Below are 17,267 nucleotides of genomic sequence, written 5' to 3'. Positions count from 1 at the left end.
GCTTTAGCCGCATGCCTGGACCTCGACCCTTGCATGATTCCAGACCCTGTCAAGATGAAGAGCAGTATGAACTCTCATAGGCTGTTGGTTCCTACTCGCAGACTATCCTTTTACACATTATTCAGATCTCACAGGTGATGCGCAACAAAGCTTTTGTCAAATGCGTTTATAGATGTAGCTATCCGTTTTCGGTGCAGGTGTGTGTCATACTGAATTTCCTGTGGGAAGCTCTGGAAAATGCTGGAAGCCTCCTTTGTCGTGGGCGGTCATTCCCCTCTGCACAGATGTGCGCCGCCACCCCCAGCCTTTATCTGCCATTCCAGCTTCTACGAGTGCTGAGTGCCCATCCTTATAGCGAACGACCAGGAGAGCCCTCTGCCTGTGTGCCGGGAGTGACTTCCAGACAGAACACAGGCGAAAAGGGGCTCCTTAGCCACTGGAACCACCAATTCCTAGTCTGTGCCTTGCTCCATTCAAAGCCACATTCCTGCTTAAAGCACTGCTGCCTCCTTTTTGTTCCTTAATCTTTTCTTATCCTCGACGAGTGCGTTCCATTGTATGTGATCACAGAAGAAGCAGCCAGCTCTGTTTGAGAGCATTAGAGGGGTTTCCCAGAGGGGATGACATTTCTTAAATTTTTTTTTTTTTTAAACAAAGACTCACAGCTTGTAAACTTGAAATATACCAAGTTGCTCTTTCAAAGACACATCAATTAAGCATGGAGTTTGGTCCCTTTCTGGTAGACGTGGTAGTGTTTTATCAGTTTATCCTAATTTCTGCCCCCTTCTGTGACTCTCCCAAACTATCTGTAATGCTGTCAGCCCGAAGGAAGGACCCAGAAAATGAACCCATATGGAGGACTGACTGTATTATTAATGGTGCTGTGATCTCATCAACCAAAGGAGTAACTACATACTGTTTATTTTTAGTAGCAAAGAATAAGGCTTTGAACAGTAAGTTCCAGTCTATAGGCAAACCTTTCATGCACCTCTCTTCAGAGATCTCCAATGGAAAACACAGCCTGTGTGGGGACCGGCCATCGAATGGTGAATCTCTGAGCAGCTACCATGCATTCCTCGTGGCCTCCATGTGTGCAATCTAATGTCGGAAGCAGGGCTTGCACAAGGACACTATCAAACAAAACTCATCAGTCACATTGGTCACGGTCCTGAAGTTCCCAGTGAAAAGTATAAATTGGTCACTTATGACTGTCAGCAAATTTTCCCAAACATTCAAGTTCAAGGTCATTGAAGTGCCTGGATAAAAACTGACCCATTATTTGCAAACTTTTTCCTCTGACCTCTGACTTTGTTTTCAAAGTCTGTACGGTACTCATAACATTTTTAAAGTTTTTTTCTTTTATTGAAAATACATTTTTTCATATCATGAAACATATTCTGATTATGGTTTCCCCTCCCCCAGCTGCTCCCACCCAGCTCTGCCCCCCACATCCAGATCCGTACCCTTCCTTTTGCAGAAAGAAGTTGTCTAGTCAAAGCGCAAAATAACTCGACTCTTTGCTGACCACAGACCGTGTGTCATGTGTACCCGTGTTTTGTGTGTAGTATCCTGTCGCATCTGACTTGATTCCTGTGCAATGTAGAGTCTCTGGTTTACTTATGAGAAGCAAGACACCCAGATAATCATAGAACGGGTCTAGAGGATGCTTCAGTGAATAAAGCACTTTCCTTGTAGACATGAGGAACTGAGTTCAATCTCCAGAGCCCACATAAAATAGCCGGGTGTGTTAGTAGGCCTTAGTAATCCCATAGTCAGACTTTGTCATAGGAGGATCGCTAGAGCGTACTATCTAGTTCTTATGTGAGTTCCAGGCCAGGGAGAGACCTTGTCTCTATAAACATGGTGCATGGCTTCAGAGGAATGACACTTGAGTTTGCCCTCTGACCTCCACAGGCTCAAAATTGTGTACTATTCCCACACATACAGAGTAGGCTTCCAAAGATATGGCGGCGGGGCGGGGGGGGGGAAGATAATTTTAGAATGTTGTAGGAACACTGAAAGCTTTCAAAGCTACTATGTTCTCAGTTCCCAGCCTGTTTCTTCCAGTCCCGTGAGCATGGCTAGCCCGTCCTCTGATTGGAGCTCCTGCCCTCAGCTGTGGGGTCACTGTTGACCAAGTTCAGTGCCATCTTCCTCTTCCTCCAGTTCCTTCTGTTAGAAATGTACATGGAACACGGAAGTGCTGAAATTGGAGTTCTTGCTGTCACTGAGAGAAGCTTGGCAAATCCTTAATCTGTGTCTGAAAGGAAAGTATGTAGGGGACAAAGTTGTCTTTGCTCTTCTAGGAACGGCAGCTGATTTCTGTTTCCATTGTGTTCTAGCTTCGTGTCTGTTGCTGTGATAAAATACCTTGACGCAAAGCATCTTCCTTTAGCTCTGGTTCCAGGTGACAGGCTGTCACTGCAGAGAAGTCACAGGGGCGGGCGCTGAGACAGTCTGTCACATTACACCTGGTCAAGCGCAGAGAGAAATGAACACATACACCTTTGTTGCTTGCTTGTGTTTACCTCATTTTCTCTGCTCTGTTATGGTTCAAGATTCCCCTGCCTGGGGAATGAATGTTGCCACTCATGATGGACTGGTTCTTCCTATATTTATGGGCATAATTGTGATAATTCCCTACAGACAAACACACAGTCTAAGCCTGTTTAGACAGTTCCTTACTGAGACTCTCTTTCCAAATGATTCTAGGTTGGGTCAAGCTGACATTTAGCTTTTCACCATCACAGATAACCTTGTTGTCGCTTTCATTAAAAACAATGACGTTTTGCTTTTAAGTATTTTAAAGGGTTACTTTCAAACTCTTGAAAGTGAAATGGTTTGTTTCTTCTTACTTTGGACTTCTAAAAAAGGCAGCTATGCATTTCTCCCTCCCCCGCTTATTCATTGGGTCCCCCCAGTGAAGTCATGCAGGTTGAGGATTTCATGTTATGCATCTGGTGCACGACAGGTTGTCAACAGTAGTCCATCCACTACAGTAACAAGTGGGTAGCACCGTGAGTAGAAGCCCCCGTATATTTTATCTGGGTTAAAAGTGATGACATTATCGTAATATTAATATATGGCTCGCTTTGATGGAAGTTATCGATTATGAAGGAGAATGGTTTTCGTTGACGTACCCAAGAAGCATAAGCTATAACTGGAACAAAAAAAGTGAAATATAAATATAAACTGGATATCAGGAAATTTCTCCAGTAAATAGGGTTGGAATTGCTCTATCAGAAGAGGTCTGGTGGAAGCAGAGAGGACGTCTAATCGAGGCATTTCCCCTTAGAGCAGATGATAAATGAGGTTTTATCTCTAGTATCATTGATCCTCCAGACTGTCACATGCACAACCCCGCTCTCACAGACAGTGTGCATGTTTGTGTTAAATGGTCTAATTCTGTTTTCCTATTTCCTTTTTAGAGCAAACACTTGTGACACTGTCAGAAATGTCTTCCTTAAGTGGGAAAGTGCAAACCGTGTTGGGCCTGGTAGAACCAAGCAAACTGGGCCGCACCTTGACCCATGAGCATTTAACAATGACCTTCGACAATTTTTACTGCCCGCCTTCTCCATGCCATGAAGCTACCTCCAAGGAACCTATCATGCTTAAAAATTTATTTTGGATTCAGAAAAATCCTTATTCCCATCAAGAGAACCTTCAGTTGAATCAAGAGACAGAAGCCATAAAGGAAGAACTGTTGTATTTCAAGGCTAATGGAGGCGGAGCCTTGGTGGAGAACACAACCACTGGGCTCAGCAGGGATGTGCAGACACTGAAGTGGCTAGCCGAGCAGACTGGAGTCCACATCATAGCAGGAGCTGGGTTCTACGTTGATGCAACTCACTCAGCAGCAACCAGGGCCATGTCAGTGGAGCAGGTAAACGGTACTACTTATGACGTTGTTTGTATATAAATTCAGAACAGTCTGAACCCTGGAAATGTCATTGGCTCAGAAGGAACTGGATATGTGACAAAAAATAGCTAGCTCACAAAGACAGCTGCCGGCTAGGACCCAAATTAGTGAGATTCTGTGTCTTTCAAGTGTTGAGGGAGGGGCTCTCGACACACTGGTCATTGACAGCTTCTATGTGTTAATACTTGGTTTGTACAAATTCCATCAGAGCTCAATGGTTTCCCCTTCAGTCTGCTTGTAAACTTCGTTTTTCCAGCATGAGCTTCCATGGTGCAGCTTCGGCATTCCCCTCAAGTTTTATAATAACCAGCAATGAAAATTCACAGTAGGGTGAGACTTGGCAGGCATAGACTTGGTACATTTGCAAATACGGCTTCTTCTCTTATTACAAGCTGGGAGGGGTGGGAGAAGGTCTGTTTTCTTGTTTGTAATATTAAGTAAGAATGGGGAGAATAGAAGGAAGCTAAGCTTGCAGGGCTCTGTTGGACATGTGTGTATTCTCTTGTTAAACACGTGTCAGTTTACATGTGTTTACATATAGTATATATCCCTGTATACTTCCCATAGCCTGTACAGAATGTCAGGTAGACACTTGGTGAAACATCTGCTGATATTTAAAATGGTTTAATTTAAATTTTCATCTGCATTATGTTCCAATAAACTTTTAAATGTCTACATTTATGTTAGTTGAAGACTAAGCTAATAACAATGATTATAAACTTGTCAAGCCATGCTTAAATGCTACTGGACACAGGAACCAAGTAATGTACATATTGTGGGAATAAAGGAGAGAACTATAGAACTTGATAGAGTTGACAGATTCAATGGCATCCATAGCTGCTATATCCAGATTAAAATAAGGACCCCTCTTCTCAGTCTGAACACAGTCTTTTTCCTTGTCCCTACAGAGTGTTAAGCTATGAGTTTCTCAATAGTCTCAGTAAGATACTTAGAATAACTACGTAACTAAATAACTAGCTGAATTTACAAATTAGTCAAAAATGTGTGATTCATTACTCAATCTTAACTAAATAAATGTTGGGGTGTGTGTGTGTGTGTGTATTTGTGTGTGTGTGTGTGAGAGAGAGAGAGAGACAGAGACAGACAGACAGACAGACAGACAGACGAAGGAGAGAGAGAAGAAAGAATGAAGGAAAGGAGGGGGGAGGGAGGGAGGAAAGGAGAAAGAAGAAAGAAAGAAAGAAAGAAAGAAAGAAAGAAAGAAAGAACGAAAGGAAGGAAGGAAGAGGAAGAAAGAAAGAAAGGTTAATGACGTGTGTGTATGTAAGTTGGAGAACAACCTCAGATGTCATCCTTAAGAAAACTACCTCTCCTTTGAGATTGGGTTTCTCATTGACCTGGAGCTAATTGGTGATATTAGGCTAGACCAGTTGGCCAGTGAGCCTTTGGGATCCGTCCATCTCTGTCTCACCAGTGCTGGGGTCCCAAGAATGTACCGCCTCACCCAGCATTCATATGTGAGTGGGGGTGGAACACAGATCTTCATGATTGTGAGACACACTCTTTACTGACTGAGCTATCATCTCTGCTCCCTGACTCAGAATACAGTTTTGAAAGAATACATTTTTAAATAAATACCTCTGTACAGTATGAGTTTGTTTGGATGTATTTCACAATCTATAAAATAGGCTCATTCTCATTCTTCCTCAGCTTACAGATGTCCTTGTCAATGAAATTCTCCACGGAGCTGATGGGACCAGCATCAAGTGTGGAGTTATTGGAGAAATTGGCTGCTCCTGGCCTTTGACCGACAGCGAGAGAAAAGTACTGCAGGCTACAGCTCATGCCCAGGCTCGGCTGGGCTGCCCGGTCATCATCCACCCTGGAAGAAACCCAGGCGCACCATTTCAGATCATTCGTATACTGCAAGAAGCAGGTGCAGACATCTCTAAAACAGTTATGTCCCACCTTGACAGGTAAGTGGGGTACTTTACAAATCGCTGTATGCCACTGTACATTGGAGGGGTTATTAGAGAAATCACCGGTGATGCGGTAAATGAAATACTAATAAGGAGATACAGTGGCTACCTTGAAGATATTTTTTTCCAGTTCTGAGTATTGAGCATAGGGCCTCACACATACAACTGTGACACACACTACCACTGAATCATACCCACAGTCCCTGGAAGGCGGTGTTTATGAAGTCTTGTAATGAGCATACGCTGAAATCAGTGCGGCAGTGTGCATATCCCTCTTGCGTGCCACCTTCTGTCTGAGATGTTTTGTAGAGGGACTTCCTTGATCTTCCATAATTTGTCAGCACAGGTCACTACTGACTGCTCCATTTCTTTCTCTTATGATACACTATCGTGCATGTGCCAATTTGACTTGTTCAGTATTTGCCAACAACTGGGGTGATAAATGCATCTATAAATACAAATAAAGAGAAAACAAATGGTTTCACCCTGAAAGGAAAACCAAAAATGTTCCTGCCACCTGTTTTTTCTTTGCTTCACGTGAATTTTGGAAACTGAAATTATCAAGATAATGTCAAATATGGCTGCCGTAACAATTATGACACAACAACTAACCCAACATGGTGGGCTTTGATTCTCTCATGGTTCTGAAAGAGGAAGTCTGAAACCCCAGTGTCACAAAGACTGCGGGTGCTCAGAGGCTGCAGGAACCCTCACTTGCTTATCCCATTGTCTGGCAGACCTTGCTATTCCTCAGCTTGTGACTGGAAACCTAGTTTCTGCTTTTGCCTTCCCAAGGCCTTGGGTTTATATCTGTTTTCTCTTCCATCTCTAAGGACATTGGATATTGAATTTATGACCCACTTGTAATAGCATGAACTCAAGTTAAGATCCTTAATTATAATCTACAAATCCCTTTTTTTCTGAAATAAGGTCACGTTCAGAGATTCCTAGGGTTAAAACACAGACATGTTTTCAGAATGCGCCACTCAACCTAGTACATGTCTTACGAGAGGCTTGACTTTATAAACAATTGCTTAGCCACTGTTAATGCACAAACATGTAACCAATGCTAATCCTAAACCTTTAGATTAGCTGTATTGAAATTAGCATTAGATTGACAAGATTTATAATATAATTCTTTTTCTTTTTAAATGATTGCACTTCTTCTTTGAAAATGTCATACATGTCTATAGCCAATCTTGATCACACCCATCCATCACTCCCACTCCAACACCTACTTCCAAGAACATTATTTTTAATTCCTTCAGTAAATGTCTGTGTTATAATGTTTAGCTTTTGTTTGTCTAAAAAGAGCCTTATTCTGTTTTTGTGTGTGTATTTGTGTGTTATGGATACTAGGATAGAATCAATCATTTCCAATACTCTGTTTGCAAGTTACTTTCCTAAGCCCACAGTGATCACCCATTTTCAACCACCGTGCACTTTTATTGACAACCAGCTGAAACAAGGTGTTCTTCCTTTAAAATGCTTTCTTTTTTGTTTGTTTGTTCCTTTGCTTATTTGCTGAAATCTTTTACAGCCGTTGTTTTCATTATTCTGCATTTTTTCTATGACCTGACTCATTGTGGTTTTTGCTTGTTTGTTTGATTTGGCTTTGGGTTTTTTGAGACCAGGTTTCTCTGTGTCGTCCTGGCTGCCCTGGAATTAGACAACCCAAGCTGTCTTCAAACTCAGAAATTCACCTGCCTCTGTCTCCCAAGTGCAGGATTTAAAGTGCACACCACCACTACTCTGTTTCACTGTGTCTTTTCTTATTGTGTACTTAAAAGTCATTGATATTCCTGGTAAAAAAAAAAAAAAAGATGTATCTTCCACTACTCCTGAGAAGCTCCACACATTGTCTCTCCAAATATTGCTTATTGTTCATAGCCTAAGTTCCAACCCAGTTCCAACAGGACCTTCACACCTGTCCTCCTTCTCTCTCTCTCTCTCTCTCTCTCTCTCTCTCTCTCTCTCTCTTTCTCTCTCATTGTTCCTCCACTTCTCTCTCTGAACTGTAATTTCTTCAGTTTTAGCTCTTCACTGTGGTCTTCCCAGAAGAATTCATCGCCTTTTGTGCATTTTCCTTACAATATTAACATAAAGTTTTCTTATTAAAATCCACTTCATTACTTTTCAAATCTGTGTTGTTAAATTTAAGAACTTTTATTTCCTTCAACACATTTTCAGTTTGTTCTTATTAAAAAATAATAAGAAGAAGGTCAGGTATTATGGTGTGTGCCTTCAGTCTTATCAGAGGTAGGTGTATCTCCATGGTTCATGGCCAGCCTGGTCTACATAACAAGTTTCAGGCCGGCCAATGCTATGCAGTGAGATACTGTCTCAGAAAAAAATTAAGCCTGCAATACCTCTCTCATAATTGATTAACACAGTTTATTGTCTTTTTCATTGGTGTAGTTTGTAGAAGGGTCCTGCATAGGAAGTGCTTCCGTGTGTCCTAAAATAAAATGTTTTACGTGAGCATATCCCACACTCCTGGAAAATTAATATGACAGGTGAATTATCTTTCCTCTTCTTTAAGCGGGTTATTTATTTACCTATTTTTGAGGCAGAGTCTTAATGTGTAGCTAGGCTAAGTTAAATCCAGACCTTCCCACCTTGACCTTCCAAACATTAGGCTGCAGGTACGCACTCCATTCTTGGCCCTTCTTTTTTGATTTTGCTGAGGTTTGTTTGCTTTTGTTGTTGTTGTTTGTTTGTTTTGATTGTTTCTGGCAGGGAGTTAGGTGTCGTTGTCGACTTTAAATTAAATTTAAAAATGTCTCCTCTTATTTATTATGATAAAATACATGGAGCATAAAATTTATCATCTTAAATATTTGAAGCGTTCCATTCAGTGCTGTTCAGGACACTTTCTCCCCCATTCTACTTTCCCTCCCCATGAATCTGAATGCCAAATACTTCCAATGAATGGAAACACACACAGCATTTTATGATGGTGCACATTTCTGACAGGAGAACCTGTCGAGCATCGCACAGCCACTGTGAGTTCTCACCCTTCCAACAGTTGTGGCTCTAGAGTCTCAGGATTTCTCTCCCATCTTTTCCCACACATCGGCTGAGTTGAAGACAAGCACTGACTCCTGAGAACTCTTTACCTCAAGGTTTCTCCCAACTCCCTTTTCCTGGTGGGGTATGGATCTTGTTTCTGGTGTTGGGGCAGCTTTCCCTGCATCTCCAGACTGATCTTGCTGCCAGTTCAGTCCCAAGCCCTGGCTCCCCCAGTTCCCCAAGTCTGCCATACAGTGCTTGCATTGCCCAGCCTTGCTGCTCATTTTCTCACTTCCCTTGTTGTTTCTGCCCCTGAACAAGTCCTAGCTTTGCTGCAGCCCCAACCAGGCATTTAAAAACATGAAGCTTTTTTTCTGTTCAGTTCTTTTCAGTGTTTTACATAGACTCTGTTGGAAAGGTTTTCTGTGAACGTTTAGTGTGTCACACTGCTTGAAACTAGATCAAGATTCTCCTTAAAGCAGGATCTTACCTTCTTTCTTTATTCACAGTTAGACATTAAGTTAGAAAAATTATGCTGGGAACATATAGGGAATAAGTTTTCGTTGTAAATGGCAAAATAAACCTGAACTAGTATAATAATATTTCCTGGTTTGTAAAAAATCAAACAATATTAAAAGCTACTAGTATTTATTTTCTAGTAGTTGGACTATGTTTTTTACTAGCATAAAACATATATATAATGATAATTTTACATACATATATATATATATATATAATGATAAAGATGTATGAACTGATTTCCATTGGCTACAAGTTCATTACTTTCCTCTTGGATGGCTCATGACTGAATGGAATTGTTGACCTGACACCGCACAAGCCCCAAGCAACAGGCACATCCTGAGACAATTGCTCGAGCAGTCACCCACTCTGCGCCCATGGTATGACTCATTTGAGAGTCTAGTGTAAGAGAAAGAAATACATAGGAATATTTCTATGGGGAAGCAACCAGAGAAAATGGCTTTTGAAAACAAACCAAATAAAGCAACAGAAAAAAGTCAGGAGGCAGATGCAGGAAGCGGTGGCTATTTGAAGTGACTGCTCACAGCAGACCCGTTGCCAGGCTGGAGTTTGCTAGGTCAGCTTCCACAGGCTGGCTGAGCTCTGCTGGGCAGTACGTACAGTCTGATCTGTGCTGGCAGAGCGGGGACTTCAGCTCTTTGTAATGGGGACAGCTCACAAAAGAGCTGGACACAATGTGGAAGACATAAAAAGGAGAGCGTTCCCTAAAACACAGCCTCTAAAGCTTCCCAGAGCAAACATAATGCCATTTCATTCTCCCACCGTGTTTCTGGGCATAGTATAGAGAAGGTTCTAAAGCTGTGCTCTGTTAAGTTTGGGAAGGGGTAGCTTGGGGTAGCCGCTGTGTCTTTTACCTCACTTAGGAACACAGGGGTTTGGAACTGAGCAGGGTGATCTTCAGCCTTGACTACATGCAAAATTACTTTAGGTTTTCCCTTCAAATGTAGATTTCATTTGGGAGAGCACAAACATGAAATATTTTAGTGTGCTTGCAAAACTATGGAAGCAGTGAAATATTCCTGAAGCTTTATGAAATCTGCATGAGGATTTACCCAAGATAGGCAGCCAGAGAAGCGTGTGCGCACACGCACACGCACACACACACACACACACACACACACACACACACACACACACACCACTGCAACAATAAGAACTCTTCTCATGGTTATCCAAAGGGGGTCATTGAAATGCTTAAAAGAAAGAGTTAATAGATGACCATCTCCTTGAAGACCTCCAAGCCACACTGTTACCATGTGACCATTGGTTATCAGCCTAAGGTCATTAACAGGCAACAACTTGATAAAAAGAAATCGGCCATGTTCCAAGCTCTCCCCTAACCATCTGTTTCCCTAAGGCACATGAGTCCGTGGACGAGCAGTTTGAATGCTATGAATTTAACCCTTACGGACATCAAAGGGGGCCGTCCTTGACAGTGGCTACCCAAAGTCAACGTGTATTAGAGAATAGCAGTATCCCTGTGCTCTTGTTTGGGATTTTAATGGGGATTTCTTTGAACCATTAAACATTTAATAATAATTTTACCACCTGCAGAAACTCTAGCCACACTTCCAGGTAGAACCTATCAGCAGCACCACCTTGGGGCAGATCTAATATGGGCTATGTGTGCTTTCAAGAATGCCCCCCACAGTTCTTTTTGTCAAACCTGTTCAAACAGAATTTACTGTCGATGCCCTATTAGAGTAGTTGTAGCCATGCATATACAACAGAATTATTTCTTGACCAGTGAGAGCTCAATGGGGAAAAAATAAAAAAACATCGTCCAAATAACAAATACTTGGGAACTATTTGCCAATTCAAATTTTGAGCCTCCTGGAGGCCAACAGACAGGTGCTGTGTCGAAATCTTTTCTCATCCTGGATATCTATTTAACAAGCCAGAGAGATTTGATGGATGTCCAGGGTCTGATTAGGGGCTGGATAATTAAGTGTAGGAAGATAGCACATCACTCTCTTGGAAAACTGCTCCCTGGGGAAGGGAAAGGAATTTGACCCAAGGGTATCTGAAAGACCAGAAGGGAAAACTCAGGAGTGCTCCAAAAACATTTCGTTCTCTTTGCCTTTGATCATGCATGCCAAATTGGCTGAACTCTTGGAAGGATACAAATCTGACACTTTTTTCCCATGCTGCTAATTAAATGAAAGGAGTGGAATATCACTTCATTCATACAACAAATATTTGAGTGACTGATTACCATATGTATATATCAAACATTAGGCTGCAGTGCTGTCAAAGTGATTATTGAATTATAATTATGGTGACTTTTCACCTTAAGATTTCCTTTGAAAAGGCACAAAAAAAAATTCGGCAGGATCCTTGAAGCTGTACACTTTTAATTCCTACAAATTCTAATGAATTAATTTGAAATCATTGAGAACCAGTTCCAAGCAAATGTCTGGCAAATAGGAATTGAACAAAGCATCTTTGTATTGCTAAATAGTACAGTAGCATTCTTAAAGAAGAGTAATTGGAGCGTTGTGCACCTACAGTGGTGTGCAGTGTTCTAAGGCCTTGTAAATACATCTCCATTTCTTAACAGTTTATAGTTAGGAGGATGCATGCACATGCATTGCAGACATGACATACAAAATGCATTACGACGATGAGGGTGCATTTTGTAGCATGTGCAGCACATGAATTTAATATACAGGAAAAACAATGTTAAGTCTATTTGGCTGAGATCCAACCAGAGTGAGAAATTAAAGAAACTGGTGCAGGCAACAAAGGAGGAGCAAGTGAGAACTCCTAATAGAAAATATTTATGAATAACTCTTTCTTTCCTACAATGACTAATGCTCACTGGCATGGCCTCTATTTTCATTACAATAGAAGATTCACTGTGTAGTATGTGTACGTATATTACATATATGATAACCTAGGTACTTTTTAACATGGCATCTTTGTTGCTTTTGTGTACATGTGGATTCTGGTAATGCATTTCATATAAAATATACATTTTAATAGAGTCCTTACTGATGCAAACCTTGAATATATTTTAAGTGAAAGTTAAGTGATGACATTGGCGACAGTGATTCTTTCATTCATGCAGCACAGATGGGAACTAGAGAGAAGAGATGAAGTTGGGCTCCCTGGTTTCATGTTTCGTTTGCTTGCTGTGACTTTCAAAAAGTTTTTTTAAGCCTCCAAATTTGCTTGTTCAAAGGGGTTAAAGAAAAACATTTATGTATGTGCACATGCCATGTGCACATGGAGGCCTGAGGAAGACATCAGGTACTTCTTGAGACAGGGTCTTTCACTCAACCTGCCGCTAGGCTGGTGGCCAGTAAATCTTAGCAAGTCTCTCGTCTCTAGCTCCCACAGCATTAGAGATAGAGATGTGTTGTCACACCTCGCTTTTACATTGGTTCTGGGGATTTGAACTCGGGCCCTCTTGCTCACACAGCAAGTACTCTTTCCCACTGACCTTCTCCCCAACCAAGAAACATATTTTTAGCCCGTAAAGTGCCTTGTAACTGTCCTTCTATTATTGCTTACCATGGGTTTCCTTGTAAGATGGAGCCTACTTAAAAGATAGAAACAGAGATGGAAAGAAGAAATCCAGCCAAGCCTCTCACAAACTGAAAGACAACTTAACTTCTATGTACAGATACTGTCCAATAAAATGCAATTATGCTATAATGGTATTTGATATTTTCATGTACCCCAAATTGCTGTTTGTGGAACTGCTGGTATCATGGCGAAAGGCTGCCCCAGTCATATGTTCTTCCCGGACCGTTCTACCCACCCAAACCTTGCACTATTCATTTTTTTTTCCTGAAGCAATTTGTCATGACGCTGACACCATTCACATGAAAGGTGACATTTTAACAAATAGGATTGTCGTGTCTGTGAGATTTATCTTCGCTGTCCTCAACACTGTCATCCCCTGAACCGTGGACTGGCGAGCGTGAGAAGTGTCGCCTCTTTAGTGCTGCGTGGCAGCTGCGAGTTCATGGCGAAAAGTCCTTCCTGGGGTGTATAAACTGTGAAGTGCCTTCCTGGGCTGTATAAACTGTGAAGTGCCTTTTCAAATAAAGGTTTAATTACACTTTGCAATTCAGAGCCACCTTCTGGTTTTAGTCTAATTTAAACAAGTGTTTTTCTTCCTTGTGCCCTCTGATCCTTTTACTGAAACCTTAAGTCATAATATTTAAAGTGTGACTACCTATGATGTCATCAAACAGGGACTTGCCCAGCCAGAACTGGCAAGTGTGGAAGATGTTTATCAAAATGTAGAAAAATGGCAGTTGAAATTATTTCCTTCTTAGCTTTTATTCCCAGTTAATCACTAACATTGAAATACTGGCCCATAAAAAGATGTCAAAAAGAATCTTACAAGATATGTACATTGATATTTTAAACACCTCAAATACAGTCATGAGAAATATACTATTCTAATAATGTGCCATGCTAAATGATAAACTTGACTGAAACTCAAATTCTTGGTAAACATTGAACTGAAATACAAAATTGTCTTAAGATCTGGTGGCAATATTTACTCCTCATATTTTTGACATTTACTTTTAATTAATTAAAATTCATTAACTAGTATCTTCCATCCCCATGGTTACAAAAGTAGAATGCAGACCACATGTGAGGCCCTTGGTTCAATACCCAGAACCTTGTCCGAAATTAGAGGGATTTTTTTCAATCTTTTTATTGAAAAGATTGAGGCTGGCGTGAGCAGTGTAGAGCATACATAAGGAGAGTATTTGGTAATTATTTCCATTTCTTGAGACAGGTCTCATGCTGTAACCCACCCGAGTTAACCTGAAATCAACAGCGTATCCCAGAGTAGCCTTGAAATCCTGAACCTCCTGCCTTAGCCTTCAGGGTTCTGGAATTATAGACATGAGCCACCAGGCCTGACTTCAGTATTAATTAGTGGATTATTGTCATTGGATTATAATGAGTTATATATTTGTGTAAAATATCATCAAAGTTGTTAAAATACATTTTAGGTTATTAAATGAAGAATTCTAGTTGAGTTTAGTAATTTAAAGTAGTTATTGAAATTTTTGTTACATAATTAAACATTCCACGTACTCTATCTGTGCAAATATTCCTTGACTTTAAAGTGAAAAATTCAAGGGATCAGGGGAATAAATAAATTACTTTTTTAGTATTTAGTTTTTATAGTGGGCATTTATCAAAATTCAGTTTTTACTAAAGTAGTTGCATGTATGAATGTCTATGTTTGCATGTATGCACCAACTTTTAAAATTTCACTTGATCAAGAGTATACGACTTTGTAGGAAATGCAGTCTGTACTTCCTCCTGTGCTGGCTCTGTGAGTGAGACAGAGCTCTCTCTCCACAGTTCCCAGCCTCTAGCCTTGGGAGTCCATAGACCTAAATGCCTGCTGACTTACGCACAGCAGAAGAGGAGAACACTGGACCCAGGTACTGGACGACCAGGCTTGTCTATGCTTCCTTTGCAGGATCCATGCTTCGGTTTCCTACTTCAGTAATGACATTTTCATGTGTCGTAATTATATATTCAGTTCATGGTGTGCTTCGGAACCTGCTCCTCCCATATTCTTGAAATCACTTACTTCAGCTAATTAGTTGCCCCAAGTTCATCCCCCATCCCTGTCACTGTACTGACGGGCCCTCATGGTTCACCTCAGCAGCTTGCTGCTCTCCTTATTCTCACCGGTTGCAGTGCTATTCACACCAAGACTTTCTCTCTTTGAAGTCCAGCCATACTACCATGTACCCGCCTCACAGAGATCTGCAAACACAGCTTTTCCTATCCACTCTACTCTTATTGCCTGAATCCAGGTCTTCATTTGTCACCTGAATGAACTACTGTGAGTCTCCCCAAAAGGACTCAATTCCTTGACCTTCCTGCAGAATCTGGTCTCTAGAATCAACTAGACACATCTTCCCAAATACATCCCTCAGTATAATCCTTCCTCTGACTTCAAACCCTTCAGCTAGTACCCTTCTGCTTAGATACAAAATCCAAACACTTTGGTCTAAATACTTTGATGCCCACTTCATGCTCTACCCGATCTCCCATAATTCTCAAGAAACTGTTTCAAGTGTCCTGTGCCTCCAAGCTCTCATACAAATGTGACACTCTACTGTAATATTATTATATTTCTTGTGTCTGTTTGGAAGAGTGTTCCATCAACTTGCAACTCACCAAAGTTTTTCCTGAACCATTCAAGATGCCTTTTTGCCTTTCTCTATTTGCTAACCTCATTCTTAGAAGTACTGTTATCATGATACTTGCTAATTCTGTTTAGGTGTCTTTTTTCCTTAGTAGATACTAATTTTTCTGAAGGACAGGACTATGTGCCATTTGTCTTTTGTTTTCCAGCTCATGGGTTATGCTAATAGAAGGCCAACAATATCTTACTAATTAGAGAGATGAATGGATGCTCTACTGGGCACATGGAGAGATGGATAGTTGGATGGATGGACGGATGGATGGATGGATGGATGGATGGATGGATGGATGGATGGATGGATAAGAGAATGGATGAGTGGTTGGATGGATGAATGGGTGGGTGAGTGGATGAATGGATAGATGTTTCCTCTCTCGTGAACTTCATCTCTGATAAGTTATTGCCTTATATTCAAGAGCAATAGGCTCCTTCTTAACTCTCAACAGGTGTTCCTCTGGATGAGCACCTCTTATGCAACACCTGAATCCCACCTAACTTTATGTAAATGAGATACTTCAAGACTCAAATGAATCCCTTCTTTCACTATTCTTTCATGATATCTTGTATTTATTTGCACTACAAAAACTCTGGAACGTTTAATTATAATTATTACTTTAAAACATCTGTCTTCTTCCACTCACTTTGTTACATTGGAGGACTGAAGGTTTTTATTCCTATTTGCATTCCCAGTATAAAAGATAACAAAACAGGTGACAGTAAATGTCTGCTAAGTTAATTCACAGGACATAACTGGACCATGAAATGACAGTGTGCTTGGGAGTTCTGTGACCCGGGAGCCTCCAGACAAAGAGCAGGTGCTGCTGCCTTCTTTGTGGCACCCATGAATCACAACCTTTCCTCTGACTCTTAGCTCTTCTACACAAAGGCCCAAAACCTTGTCCAAATTGTCATTTTATGCAGACATCCCTACCTCCATGCAGGGTATATTTTGACATTATATTAAATCCCTCAGGACATGACAGATACTAGAATACAGAGGGAACAGAAAGAATAAGAAAATCAGTGTTCACATGCATGTTGACTCCAGCCTTGAAACGCTAGGTAAACTGTAAGTATGTTCTGGAAATGAAAAGAGATCACTCCAGATGCCACCTCCTAGGAGGATGACAATACATTCTTTATTTAATATATATTTTCATTAAGTTAATGTGTGTCCCTTCTATAGATATGTTATTTTGTAACTTATAGTATCAATCTACTAGCTGAAGAGCAAAAGTTTAAAGTATACAGCATATGAAATTATATCATAGGAGTGGCGAGAACAAATACTTAGGTCTGATTTTCATGCTGGGATTCCTGAGATACTTCATAAATGGCAAAGAAGTCATTTCCTTCATCAAAAGATCTTGACTATTGAATTTAAGAACTCTTTTAACAATTTTTATTTTACATATACAGAAATATATGTGTGTGTATATATGTAGGTATACATATTTATAGACATGTGCATACCATGGTCTGTGTGAGTAGGTTAGAGGATAATTTGTGGGGGCCACTCATTTCTACAACGTGGGTCCTTGGTATGGAACTCGGGTTGTCAGGCTTGGTGATAAGTGCCATTCCCAGGAAGCAATCCTGGAAGACCAGAAGTTCTTTACATATCATAGATAAAACCTTTATCTTAAAATCTATGGAT

The 17,267-nt window shown here is 40.8% G+C and overlaps 1 protein-coding gene across 2 annotated transcripts in view; it reads left to right on the top strand.

Moving 5' to 3' along the window:
* The window catches only part of Pter (phosphotriesterase related), a 61,735-nt gene that overhangs the window by 32,390 nt on the left and 12,078 nt on the right, over positions 1–17,267 (top strand). For both annotated transcript variants that reach the window (XM_048460886.3, XM_048460887.3), the window contains exons 2-3: positions 3,429–3,886; positions 5,594–5,859. In XM_048460886.3, the coding sequence (XP_048316843.1) occupies positions 3,455–3,886; positions 5,594–5,859 (698 nt within the window). In that variant the 5' untranslated portion in view covers positions 3,429–3,454. The remainder of the gene's footprint in view (positions 1–3,428; positions 3,887–5,593; positions 5,860–17,267) is intronic.

Source organism: Myodes glareolus, chromosome 14 (genome assembly GCF_982192425.1).
Source record: "Myodes glareolus chromosome 14, mMyoGla1.1, whole genome shotgun sequence".
NCBI lineage: Eukaryota > Metazoa > Chordata > Mammalia > Rodentia > Cricetidae > Myodes > Myodes glareolus.
Note: the sequence above shows the minus strand (reverse complement) of the source record. Positions and strands in the feature narration are given on the sequence as shown.